The following is a 14,425-nucleotide window of genomic DNA, read 5'->3' on the forward strand; positions in this document are numbered from 1 at the left end:
TGCAATTTGACCAATGAATGCATGAAAGTTGCGTGCTTCTGGGTGTCATAGAAGCGTGATGAAAATAAAAGAAAAAGGAAAATGATATACTTATAGCGGGCAGTATTTGACAGTCATGCCCTTGATTCTACAGTTTGTTTACTTCCAATGCCCTTCATTGAAGCGTAACCCACCTTCATGTGTTCCTCACTTCCTCTATATAAACCCCCCTCACTCTCTTTTTCTCCCACACACAAAACCCATCTTCTCCTTTGTAATAAACTCTCTGTCTCTCTGCCAAACGTGTCACTTAGCTACCTCTCTTTAGTTTTCTTACTGCCTACAAGAAAATAGAAACAAAAGAACACACACCATGCCTGAGGCTCCAAAAAGTCCATTCAAACCCTTGGACTACAATCTCGCGGAGAAGAACAAGAAGGTTCTTCAGTTCATTGAAGATGTCACTGCCAACGCTGATGAAGTTCAGAAGCGTGTTCTTGCCGAAATTCTGTCTCGCAATGCTAGCGTTGAGTACTTGCAGAAACACGGCCTCAACTCCCACACTGACAGGGAGACATTCAAAAAAATCATGCCTGTCATCACCTACGAAGATATCCAACCGGATATCAACCGTATTGCCAATGGTGACACTTCTCCAATCCTCTGCTCAAACCCCATTTCTGAGTTCTTGACAAGGTATGCTACAAGCACCATATTTCCCCGTGTCTAATTTCAACTGTTTGATTTTTTTTTTTTCCTTACGGTTTGGCTTGATGGGTTTGTTTTGGGCTTGGTTTTGAAGCTCTGGGACATCTGGTGGAGAGAGAAAATTGATGCCAACAATCGAAGAAGAGCTAAAGAGGAGGACACTGCTGTATAGCCTATTGATGCCTGTGATGAGCCAATCTGTTCCTGGCTTAGACAAAGGCAAAGGAATGTACTTTCTGTTCGTAAAATCAGAGGCCAAGACACCTGGAGGTCTTTTGGCTCGCCCCGTTCTCACTAGCTATTACAAAAGCTCCCACTTCAAAGAAAGGCCATATGACCCTTATACAAACTACACCAGCCCAAACCAAACCATCCTCTGTCCTGACTCCTACCAAAGCATGTATTCACAGCTTCTTTGCGGCCTCTACCAAAACAAGGAAGTCCTCCGTGTCGGTGCCGTCTTTGCCTCCGGCTTCATTCGCGCAATCCGGTTCCTCGAGAAGCATTGGACCTCTCTCTGCAACGATATTCGAAACGGAACCATTAACCCCCAAATCACCGACCCTTTGGTCCGAGACGCGGTAATGAAGATCCTCAAACCTGATCCGAAGCTGGCAGATTTCATTGAGGTCGAGTGTAGCAAAGATTCTTGGCAAGGAATTATAACGAGGTTGTGGCCCAACACCAAGTATGTGGATGTTATTGTCACGGGGACCATGTCACAGTACATCCCAACTCTTGATCGTTACAGCAATGGCCTCCCACTTGTTTGTACCATGTATGCATCTTCTGAATGCTACTTTGGTGTCAACCTTAATCCTCTTTGCAAGCCTAGCGAAGTCTCGTACACCCTCATTCCCACCATGTGCTATTATGAATTCCTGCCTGTCCACAGAAACAACGGCGTTACTAACTCCCCCTCCGTCCCCATATCTCTCAGTGAAAAAGAACAGCAGGAATTGGTTGATCTTGTTGATGTCAGGCTTGGCCAAGAATATGAACTTGTTGTTACAACTTATTCTGGTGAGTTTCATCAAACAGTTTCAAAATTTCTAACATTTTGGAACTTGGTTGTGCTGAACAGTACGTTGTTTGATATTGCAGGACTTTACCGTTATAGAGTTGGAGATGTTCTCCGAGTGGCCGGATTCAAGAACAAGGCACCCCAGTTCAACTTCATATGCAGGAAAAACGTGGTGCTCAGCATTGATTCCGACAAGACTGATGAAGTTGAGCTGCAAAATGCAGTACAGAATGCTGTGAACCATTTGATACCGTTTGATGCAACTCTGGCGGAGTACACGAGCTATGCAGATACTTCAACAATCCCAGGCCACTATGTGCTAATCTGGGAGCTTAGCCTCAAGGGGTCAACGCCAATTCCACCATCGGTGTTTGAAGACTGCTGCTTGACCATTGAAGAGTCTCTCAACAGCGTTTACCGTCAAGGCCGCGTCTCCGACAAGTCAATTGGACCGCTAGAGATCAAGATTGTGTCCCCGGGGACCTTCGATAAGCTCATGGACTATGCCATTAGCTTAGGGGCGTCGATAAACCAGTACAAGACGCCGAGGTGTGTGAAATTTGCACCCATCGTTGAGCTCTTGAACTCGAGGGTTGTGTCAACCTACTTCAGTCCAAAGTGTCCCAAATGGGTGCCGGGACACACGCAATGGAACAATCAGGATTGAAGGAAATGGTGAGGGGAGTGTGGAGATGTAGTCTTGGTAGGTTTCGTGGAGGTTCACAAGAACTGTTTTTGTGATCGTCTTAGGGAAAAGTTTAATTATCCTTTTTAGGTTAACCCCATCTTTTTCTATTTTCCTTTTTTCTTGGATATTTTAGTCGTTGTCTAATATGCATAGAGACTTTGATTTAGTCCGTGTACAAAAACGGTTCCTGTTTCAAGGAGAGCCTCTCTCATTTCTCTATTAATTCCAGTTGTTTAGGTGTTGTTTCTTGCAAAAATCATCACGTTTTGTGGGAATTTGATTCTTAATTCCTGGCAGAAATCATGCCCAATGAGGTCTCAAGGGCTATCTCACTAAAACAGCAGCAAGAAAGCCAGCTGCTCTGAACTCCCATCTTTTTCTATAATTTTCAGGGAAAAGGACACTAACTTTTCCAATAGTAATTGAGTTAGTCCAAGAATCAATCACACTCTCCTATAGATAAAACTAATCCAATGTTTAGTGACTTGTCCACAGGACACACAAACTCTCTCTCTCTCTCTCTCTCTCTCTCTCTCTCTCTCTCATGGAAGTGCATACAATTAAACTATGTTAAGGAACAGAAGCATATTTTTCTTTTCTTTTTGGTCGGATACAGCTTTTCTCCAATATGGAAATATGTGTAAATTGTCAAGTGACCCTTTAAATAATTATATCCATGTTACGAATAGACAAAAGATCTGACCAATTTATCAGTATATGGGATTATATTTATTGATAAAGCATCATAGAAGTTGATAAGCTATTTCCTTCCCCTTTTTTTTTTCTTCTTTTTTTCCTGAGAAAAGATATTAATTTCCTTCTCATTCAAACGATGCTGTCTTGCATGTGCCTTGTTGGTCCAGATTAGGGCACGGCTTCTTAGTATAGGAGAATAAATCTGTGGCCCTTTATTATGAATGAAATATACAAATAGAGGAAAATCATGTGTCATGGACACTACATGATGTCTAGGACTGATAAATTAAAGAATTGAAATGGGTCAGTCTTATGCACCTGATAATGGAATCGATTCCTTTTCTAATCCTTTTGGTCAAAACTGAAGTTTGTATTCAACCGTGATGGACTATGCTGCTGCAATGTACATATATACCTGAAGAAGGGACAAAAAAGAAAAAGAAAAAAAATAGAGAGATCACCTTCTCTGTTCCGGCCATGAAACTAGCCGGCCCGGAATTTGCACAAGCAGAGTCAAAAGACAAGCTCTGGTGAAAGGCAAAGAAAGTTTTGTATTGGAGTGGCAGGACAGATAAGGTAGAGTCAGAAGGTTGTCTACTGTTTGCCTTTGTATGAGAACAGAAACAAAAACAGTTTTTGATTTCTGAAAACGTTTTCAAGGCACTGTCAGACAAAACTACGATGGTCCCCCAGACAATCCCGGAAAAAGATAGAGACAATTTTCAGAGACAAAATTTTCAGGTTGCAGATTGAAAAAAGCTTCAAAAGCATGCACTGTTGCTTGAAGATAAGGTCTTTTTAGTTTGTGTTCCTGTAGTGGTGCAAGCGACTGTATCATATGCGTTTGTCTTCTTCATGATTTTCCATATCCTTACTGATTTTCGATACGCACCAAAAGCAACTCAATATTTTCACGCCAATTCCAACCAAATGCACTCGGTGAGGAATTGCTCATTGATCATGTTACATATGTAGGACCACCTATATACTTTTTTACCAGGCACTTTTTGTAATTGGCTAAAGTAAAAAAAGAGTTCTGGTAATTAAATCCAAGCGAATTGAAGCTGGCCTTAATGAATTCTACCCTTCTCTGCATCATTTTATTGCACAAATAAATCAGTTTGGTTGGATGATTTCGGCAGAGATACTTCGGACCAATTTACTGGATAACAAAAGAAAAAGGTTGGTTTTAAATTATAACAGAACCACCTACCATTCTGTCATTCCCAGTTGTTTCATGGTGTTCAATAAATTCCGGTAGACATAAAGCAGATCATTGTCAACAGTGCAACTGGCATCCCTTTCCACAGGCAGAGGCCCGTCAACTTCGCGGAGCCTGTCTTCTACCGGCAGCAGCCCTCCCCAAGTCAACAACTCCATGACTCGGCTATAAAGTCGCAACTCATTCGATCGCTTACTTGACGTGGTAATTGTTCTGATAAAAAAATATAACAAACTTTTATTAGAACTCACCTTAAAAGCTGGCTTACTCGGATCTTCGTTGAAGGCGGCGAGGTGGGGTTGGTGAGGATGGGTGAAGGTTTCCATGTGTGAGGGTGAGGCCTGCTCATCCCTGATTCAATAATCTCATGCGCGTGGGATTATTAATTAGTCTGCTCTGATTAACCAAGTAGTAATCTTGGACTGTAATGCGCGCAACAAACACCAGATTCAGACCATCTATCTAATCACAACTCTATTTCCAATCCTACAGGCCAAACAGGGCCTTATTATGAGGATGATGTGATACAATTAAGTGAAATAGACAATCTCATTTAGTTATCTACATAGTGTTTAAGCTTAAATATTCTACTTAATTTGTTCTTATCTCACTAATTATCAAAATCCACTTACTCTAGCTACTAAGATTCTACCATTTTATTAGCAAAGTGGTTCTTGATCGTTTCGCATTGATGATAAGGTTGATTTTTGGATAGGCTTGTAATCATCATACATTTGATTATTTGAAAGCAACTTCAACTTGGTGGTTGCAAGACTTGAAATAGTAGTTTTCTTGGAGATATTAGTCGCGTCACCATTTATTCGTATTTATTCATAAAGAGTAATGCTATATAGTATATACTACACCCACATCTCATCACTTTAGTTTGATAACATCTTTATATCCACACTTGTTTTTTTTTTTTTTTAATCATAAATATCAAATTCAGTTGTTATATTTATGTTTTTAACAAAAATCAATGATAAAATTCAAAAAATGTGTCCAAGAAATACACACATGAAGTGTGCAATGATGTTTTCCTAAAAAGTTGGAAGCCAAGTGCTTTTGGTTAAAATGGTAGCTTTAGAGTTTATACACCTAAACCTCTTCTGTTTTTTATTCTTAAATATAACAAATTAACAATGTACAGTTTAAGAACAATATTAATCCATCCTATCTACAGTAAAGAAAGGGCTACTTTTTTACATATGAAAATAATATTCTTTCCAACTTAAGTTACCTGCCTAATTTTACATAAAATATTTTCATATATTTGACACTTTTTTTGGTTCCAATTTTCTAAAATTAAAAAATAATAGTAAAATGCTTCAAAGTGCATAATCATCCTACAATTCAAACCGACCGACCATAAAATATGAATGTTTTGCAGGTTGAAAATGCAATGAACTCGATCTTTTACAAAACTATGATAAATCATACGCAGCATCATGCTTATACATTATTATAATATACAATATCACATTTGTCGCAAGTCATAACCATCCTCCACAGGTACAACACTGGTGCCCTAGTCATGTACACTAACTAGCCACCACTAGTTGTCAGATCAAGTCCAACCTCGGCTAATCCACACAACTAGCAATGCTGCAAGACATGACCACCATTCATACATGACTACGCTGGTCTCTTTAACCCTTAGATCTAGAGTAGATAACATTAAAAATAATGTATGCCATAAGGTCAAGCCTATATACTATTATGCAAATGCTCCAGATTCTTCACAAATTTTTCAAATTGTAGCCATGACATACAAATTTCACATTCATGTATTTATCAATGAATGAGTTTCCAGAATCACACAGTCATCAACATTAATAAACAAGCATTTCATGTTGCTACAAAATATGCAAGTTTGATATTAAGACAGACATACTAAAAATGTCGATAAGTAGTTTTACGTGAGTGTTTACTCACCAAACACTCACCTTGTTTGTACATATCCTCTTGAAATTCCTTGTACACTCTAGCTCCTTCATTTGTAAAATATTCTACTTTTAATTGCACTTATAGACTAAAACCTTAACTTCAAATTTAAAACTTAGACTTCTAAGCATTCTATCAGCCGAATTGTTGGGATAGTACAATGACCATTGGAACGGTCTGCCGTTTACAAGGTGCTCGGACCGTTGGAACGGTCTCTAGGCAAAAACTCCTAACCTACAAAATATCATACCTTTAACCCATCTAACACTTCCTAAAGCCTAAAAAAGGCTTCCTTTCACTACCCTAAGCACTAATCACACCTCAAAACAGAATTCAAATGCCAAAGCCTCAAGCTTTAACCCAACAATCAAACCTTTCTTCTCAACAACCAAAACATACACCACAACACCATCAAAAGTTGGAGATCTACTCCAAAATAGTAAGGAAAATGAAATAGTGCATACCATCTACACAACTTCAACTCTCTAACCCCTAAAGTCATCATCTTCTACAATAAAACCTCATCTTAAACCTTCTACCAACACACACACACACGAAAATAAACACATTACAAAAGCTAAACAAGACCAATCCACGAAATGAAACTAAAATAGTTCAAGGTTAAGGTGTATAGTTTACCTTCCTCGAAGCTAAAAGCTTAGGGATATTCAAAAACCTCTCATTGCTCCCTCCCTCTCTCTCTCTATTGGGTTTTGGGGGCTAAAAAAGTTAAACTGTGACATCTAGGGTTCGACCTAGACCTTTAAATAGGCAACTTCCATGAGACTTGTATTGAAATGGCTCTATTTGATTCACATGCAGACTGCCACCTTTCTGATAGTACTTATAACGTTCAGACGTTTTGCTAAGGTGGACCGTTGGGACAATCCTGAAATCGTTTGAACGACTTTCCTATTTTATTGTTACTTTATATTCGAACATTATGCACAAAAATTCACCAAGTGTCTAAAAATCTTATTTTCTCCCCATTTTGGGATTTAAGACTAATCTCACTCTATCATACCACTTAAGCATTAATTAGGATGTCGTTAGTTCTAATTAATATGGGGTATTACAATTGGCTTCCCGTGTTTTAAAAAATAATTAATCACTTCCTAAGGTAAAGAAAAAAAAATAAGTTGCTACCGTTAGAAAAGTTGACAAAATCTGTTAATATGCCACATCAATACCAACCATAGTGTGACACGCTTCACTTACAATAAAAAATATTAAAAAAATATTAATGAGGTGGTCGTCCATATATATATAAATGCATGGGGTGGCGGCCACCCCATTTGGCCAAATGGGGGTGGTCGAACCAACCACATAGCTGAAATCACAAACTTATTCTCTTGTTATTCATTGGCTATTTGTCTTCTTTTACTAAAAGACAATACTAACCATACCAAACACAACGCAACAAAAAAATGAATATCCTTTAGTCATATAACTCATCCATGCATGTGTGCAACAACGGATCCTTGGCATGTCTGTTTCAGCTCCCTCTTCTCTTTATTCGCCTCAATACGTTTTTAGGAGCAAACAGCCCCATCACCATCACCATCCCTCTCTCACCCTTTACCAACCACGTGACATCCTCAACTAATAAATGATAAAGTATACTCAGTTGCCTTTTTACGACGTCGCTCCTTAGAGCTCTTCACCTTGATTTCTCTCGGAGATTTTTGTTCATGTGCATTTCACCAAAGGGGTAGACAACCAACCCTGCGTTTTTTTTTTCTTTATATATATAATATTTCATTTCTTTATTTTTTTTAATAATTGCTTTTATTTTTTATTGTAAGTGAGACATGTCACATTATGATTGGTGTTAATGTGGTACATTAATGGATTCTGTTAACTTTCTAACAGCAGTAACCTGTTTGTTTTTGTTGCTTACCCCAGGGAGTGATTAATTAATTTTTAAAACCCATTAAGCTATTTGTCAAAACCTCAAACTATAAGGATCAAAAATAAATTTATCCCTTATAAAAAAGAAGGATCCCATTCTTTTCAGGCAACCAAGGTGATTGTTCTTATATGGTGTCTTTTTTTTTAACATGTGCATTTTCAAACATATTGTTTCAAAAATTAACAATAATTTAATTCTGACCACCGTTTAATTTCAACAATCACTTAATTTAGACCGTTGTATTCCAAAGATAGTACATTTTTTTAAAACAAAAGATTACAATCTTTACTAACAATCATATAATAACAAAGTGTTGAATCACATTTAGAAGCATCCTACGATCTAAAACCAAACTATTAAATCGTATAATTATAATCGTCGACCCAAATTCTAACATTCATGATTTGATTGCTCTGATGGCACCATAAAAGCACTTAATGCATACACTCAAATGTATACAACGAAATACTGTTTTAAAGTAATAGCTTGAGGTAAGTTAGTATTAATAAATGCCTTCATTTTCTTCGCTCTTTCCTATGTAAGAATTTCATCTTTCAAGACTTATTAACTTAAGAAACATTTATCAAATAGAACTATATATATAAACATTAATTTTGTAAACTCTCTAACAATTTTATATTTCAAAAACTCCTCATCCTTACATTGTCCAATGAAGAATAATGTTACATGTTACACCCAATCTCATTGGGTTAATGTGGCAGTGCTCATCAACCCTTATTATTATTTTTTATATATATCACAAGGGCTGATCCAATGGTTGATAGGCACTGCCTCATCAACCCAATATGAATGGAATGTAGTATTTAGCATTACTCACGGGGGAATTGGATATTGAAAAGGTAATTATTCATTGATGCAATTTTCATATAACTCCAACTAACACAAAACATTATGGACTTTAATTTTCCTAAATTATACTGTCATAACTCCTCAAGCAAATTATCCTAGAGAGAAAAATGCCTACTTGATTTTTAAGTGAGAAAACTCTTGGTAAAGCAACTCCAATAAAGATTTATCTTCTATTGTTGCCAAATCGCTTTCTTCATGATAAAAGAGAGAATTTTGAAGACATGATTTGACTACCCGCCATTTGGCCTGCATAAGAGCACAATCTATTACAAAACTTTATAAAAAAAAAATTCTACAAATATAATTTTGTATTTTATAACTAAACAATACAAGTGTATCCTTTAATGTCAACAATACATGAGGTATTCATAAATTATTTCGTCATACTTTACAAGTTAATTATGACATGCATTAACAAATTGATATCAAATGTTTATGAGCCACTTCAACAAACAATGTTGAGCCATTACTTTTTGTTGTTCCCCAATTACAACAAATCCCCATGTTTTGTGTTGTTCTTACTTCCCATATATATAATTTTTTGCATAACTTGCTCCTTTGTCTTGGGTTGGCTTCCATGTTTGGTTTTATACCTATTTTGCGAAATATTATATATAGTTGAGCCATATACCATCATATAGATATTACCATTTAAGCTGTTCTTTCTCCATTGGTGCAAACCTCCAGCAAGCATATCATCCCAACTCGTTAGTGGATCCACCAAATCACATCTTCCCATAATTTCTTTCCAAATTATCTTACTATACCCACATTAAAAAACAAAGTGGTCATGATCTTATATTTCATGTCTGCAAAATAAACAATGCACTTCCCCCTTATAACCCCAATTCAATATCCGTTCCCCTGTTGTCAAAGCATCTTTCATACCTAACCATAAAACAAAAGCTTGCTTTGGTGTAGTTAGAGGAAACCATATCAACTTTTACTATACCACTTACAGATGTCTATCTCTCAGCACATCCCATGTCTTTGCACCTGTGTATTTTTCTGTCTATGAAATCACTTATCTTGACATACCATTCTCACATACTTCCACTAATGACAATTTGCTGTGTATTTCCACCCATTCTTTTGATTGGGCTAGCCACCAAATAAATTTTCTTCTTTTAGAACAATTGATAATCTGGCTACCATTTTACTTTGTACATTATACACCACGCAATGACCATACTTTTCTTAAGCACCCCATTTGAATGTAATCAATCAAACCATAAGTGGATATTGCATCCATCATCACCTACCTCAAACTTCAAAAACTTCCTAACTTTTTCTCTCAAGCATGCCCGAACAACCTAGCGAATGCAAGTCACAATAAGGTCATGTTCTCTCACATGTCCGGACAGCCAGCGGATGCAAGTTCTAGAAAATCCCTGTTCTGTATCATGTTCGGATACAAAAAGCTAGACAGTGGACACAAAAAAGTTTTTTATGCAGATGTTTGGACACTAGGGCAACGTATTCGGACACACTTCACATAAAGTTTACTTTCTAATACATGTCCGGACACGCATTGACATGTCGGGACACCACTACCTAGAAATCTATTCCTGACTTGTTTTAGGGTTTTCAAAGCCTATTTAAAGGGGCTTTTAAGCAGTGTTTATTTAAGAATTCCAGTAGAGAATTCCATTGTGCTAAAAAAAAGACTTTTAGGCATAAACGTTTATATATATATCTCTCTTAGAGTGTTTCATGTATTTGTTATTCAACCGCTTAACCATTGAAGTCTAACTGGAGAGGGCTCCTTTCCAGTTAGGGAATCAATAGAAGAACTCTCCAGACGGGTCTGGGAGAAAGGGAGACAAGTAGGCACTTGTTAGAATTCAAGAGAGTAACTACTGCAAAGGGTTGTGAGTACGAATTTCTTGTAATTAGCTATTTCTTTTGATAATTGATTTTCTGAGTTTGACTGTCCCGGAGTGGATTTTCTCTTTGGTGCAAAGAGTTTTTACTTCGTAACTTAATATCTGTGTTATTTATTTTTACTGCTTTACATATTTGGTTAACTGTTTGGTTGAGGTTGCTTAGGAGTCTACAATTATTTTTCAAATCTTGATTGTATATATCATTTACCACATTTTGAGCCAACAACATATTTTCTGAAATACTTCGATTCAACATAAAAGTAGTTCAATTGGGACTTATATAGCATCCAAACAAGGAAGAAATCGGCTGGCCAAAATTTTAGTTAAACATGATATTGGTCTAAACTCCCCCATTTTAGAATAATTCAATTTTTTAGGAACCAAAGTTGTGATAGTTGCATTGAATTACTTCGAAAGCTTGCTTGAATCAAAAAGATATTTAATTGTAGCAACTACATCTCCTCTAACCACTGACTATGTCTGCTTGAAAAATTTTGCAAGGAATCCAACAAGACCAGAAGCCTTTTCATTTTTCATTCCAAACATAGTCTTCCTTATTTTATCTTTTGACACGTCCCTCTTCAATTCTTCACTATGTACGTTCCCGCACTATTTTCTTATGCACTAAATATGTAATCCTCTCAGCCTTGCTCGCATCAAACTGCTAAGAACTTGACCCCAACAGCTTCTTATAAAATCGGCAGCCACGCTTTTAATTTGATCATCCTCCTCCACTTTCCTCTCATCTCATGCTCATCCACAAATGATTTATCGTATTTCTCAAATTCCTTACTTTAACAATTCTATGAAAGTAAGAGTAATTTTGATCTCTAAGTTGCAACTATTAATCTCTAGACTTTTGTTTCAAAAATGTCTCATCTATCTTGCTCATAGACACATACTCATGTAAACACTCATTTTCTTTAAGCAAACAATCAGATTTTTCAAAAGAAAAGATGAATTATTTTTTAGCTTGTTCTAGTCACATTCTAGCTTGTAAAACATTTTGTTTGATTTCTCCATAATACTCCACATTCTTCTTCTTTATTACTCCTTTTATTGAATTTAGTTTGGCATGCATATAACTGAAACATAGGATTTCCATCCACCCTTAACTTCCATCCCTCATCAACCTATTCCAAAAAATTTGATTTCTCTGCCCAGTAGCTAAATAATTTAAATCGATTTGGGTGAGAGCTCTTCATTTTTCCTACGGAAACTGTTAAATTGGGTCTTTGACCATATCATCTAAAAACCAATTGGTGTTCACCGAGGGAAGCCAAAGTCTTTTATGGCATTCGAAATCGCACCCGCAAGACATGTTCCAAGAGTCATCCATGTGAGCAAAGTGGAACCATTGCACCCCATCAATCACTCCCTCAACACGGCATTTCCGCAAATCGAACCCATGACCCTGGCTTTGATATCATTTGTTAGATTAGACCTTCGACCATCTCATCTGAAAACCAATTAGTGTCCAGTGAAGAAAGTCAAAACCTTTTATAGCATTCGAAATTGCACCCCGCAAGGCATGTTCTAAGAGTCATCCCTGTGAGTAGAGCGGCACTGTTGCATCCCAACAGTAACCATAGTAGGTGAGTGATTCAATACCTCTCCCTCCATGAAACCAACTATTATTTTCCCATTCATCCCCATCAATACCTCACTAGCCAGCTCTCTATATAATTTCTTTGCTACAAAATATTCATAAAAATGTTGGACACACATCAGCATTGTTGTGCAGCTAACATCTCTCTCCTAACATACCTATGTTCTACCTAACTGATGAAACTCATAATTAGTTATAACTCCCCAACTTAGGATTATTCCCACTTTTATCTCTTTGAGCTTTTTATAATTTCAATGATACAAATCAATAAAAACGTGGGGGCTGTCGTTTTTTAAGTTTTTGTTTTGGTCGGCCCCAATATAGTTGCATCACAAGCTGTTCAATCTCAAATCAGGCGGTCCACGTTGATTGTTTAGGCATGAATGATGAATCAGATTCTAAAAGCATAAAAATTTTTGATTTTTTTTTTTAGTTAATTAAATTTGAAGGACGGAGGAAACTCCACTTATATTGATACTATGGGGCATGTTTGAGTGAGAAAAAAAAATTTCAAATATGAAATTATATTCAGATTTATCTATTTTTTTAAAAAAAAAATTTGCCTCAAGTTTTTTAAACCATTTAAACATAATTTTAAAAACCAAATTCTCTAAATATTTATAATTTTTTTAAAAATCGAACATCGAAACGAGCCTAATACATTGATAGTTGCATGCTCTAGTTGACTCACGTGTAAAACACTAATCAAGATAATATATATATATATATATATATATATATATATATATATATATATATATATATATATATATATATATATATATAATAGAAACATTATCTTTGTTTGTTAATTTGAATGTAGAGGATTCGAGAGCATCTGGAGAAAAAAGAGTTGTGAGAGTGATTGAAAGATATATATGAGTCTGACACTGAAAATCAGCGATGCCTTTTGCAATAACCAGTCCAACAATGACAGAGATGACAAACCAAAAGTGAATAAAGAAAGAAGATATAACAATAACAGAGTGTAATTGACAGATAATGGAAGTAATTGTAACAATTATAATCAACCCCCAAGATGATTGATAGAAAATGAAAGCTGACAGCAATAGGGAGAAAGCTAGAGAATGAAATATTTTAGTGGGAATTGTGCGGTTAAGATTGATAGATACCTATAAAAGTGGAAAATTAGATAAATGAGTTTTTATTTATTTATTTATTTAAATGCCCTTTTATCAATATGCTGCAATACTTTTAGGGACAATGCCTTGGATATAAGAGGGTGATGGAAATCAAAGACAAAACCAAACAAAATAATCCTACTGGTGGACACATTAATGCTTACTCAAAATAAAGACCTCATGCTTTATAGCTAGCTAGTAGGGTTTTTGGAGCCATCTTTGTCCTATAGAGAGAGAGAGAGAGAGAGAGAGCTAGAGAGATGTTTACTAATTACTATGGTTGTTTTATTATATAATATGACTATATTTTTGTTACAAATTAAACTCATAATTGGCTATTGAAGTTTAAATGTTTTAACATGCACGTTCTCTCTATTTATCTTTCTTTTAAACTTGGTTAAAGAAAATTATTTCAATTAACTTAGTATATATTAAACTGATATGTGTTTAAAATGTATGAAATTTTTAATTTTCACAAATATTTTTAACAGAACACGTGATTCGCATACATTTTTTTATTATTATTTTTTGTCACCGTTGGGCAGATAAAGAGCTTGAATTAAACAATATTTAAGCTATATACGTTTCCCCCTTTTTAGGAGGATTTTATATTATCATCAATCTTAGACGGTTCACATTATCCAACTGGGTCAAAAGTGGAGAATTCAACATAAGAAAAGGAGCCCCCCAGTTGGGCAACACTTATATATTATGAAAATATGATACACAAAAAAACAAAACATAA

The 14,425-nt window shown here is 36.0% G+C and overlaps 1 protein-coding gene across 1 annotated transcript; it reads left to right on the plus strand.

Moving 5' to 3' along the window:
- The first annotated feature begins 224 nt into the window (after positions 1-224).
- Positions 225-2,674, plus strand: LOC133875104 (indole-3-acetic acid-amido synthetase GH3.6). The gene is made up of 3 exons (XM_062313107.1): positions 225-675; positions 782-1,710; positions 1,792-2,674. Exons 1-3 carry the CDS (start codon positions 353-355, stop codon positions 2,376-2,378), a joined length of 1,839 nt encoding a protein of 612 aa, XP_062169091.1. The 5' UTR covers positions 225-352; the 3' UTR covers positions 2,379-2,674.
- Positions 2,675-14,425: the final 11,751 nt, after the last annotated feature.

The sequence above is a fragment of the Alnus glutinosa genome, chromosome 8, assembly GCF_958979055.1.
Source record: "Alnus glutinosa chromosome 8, dhAlnGlut1.1, whole genome shotgun sequence".
NCBI classification, from domain to species: Eukaryota; Viridiplantae; Streptophyta; class Magnoliopsida; order Fagales; family Betulaceae; genus Alnus; species Alnus glutinosa.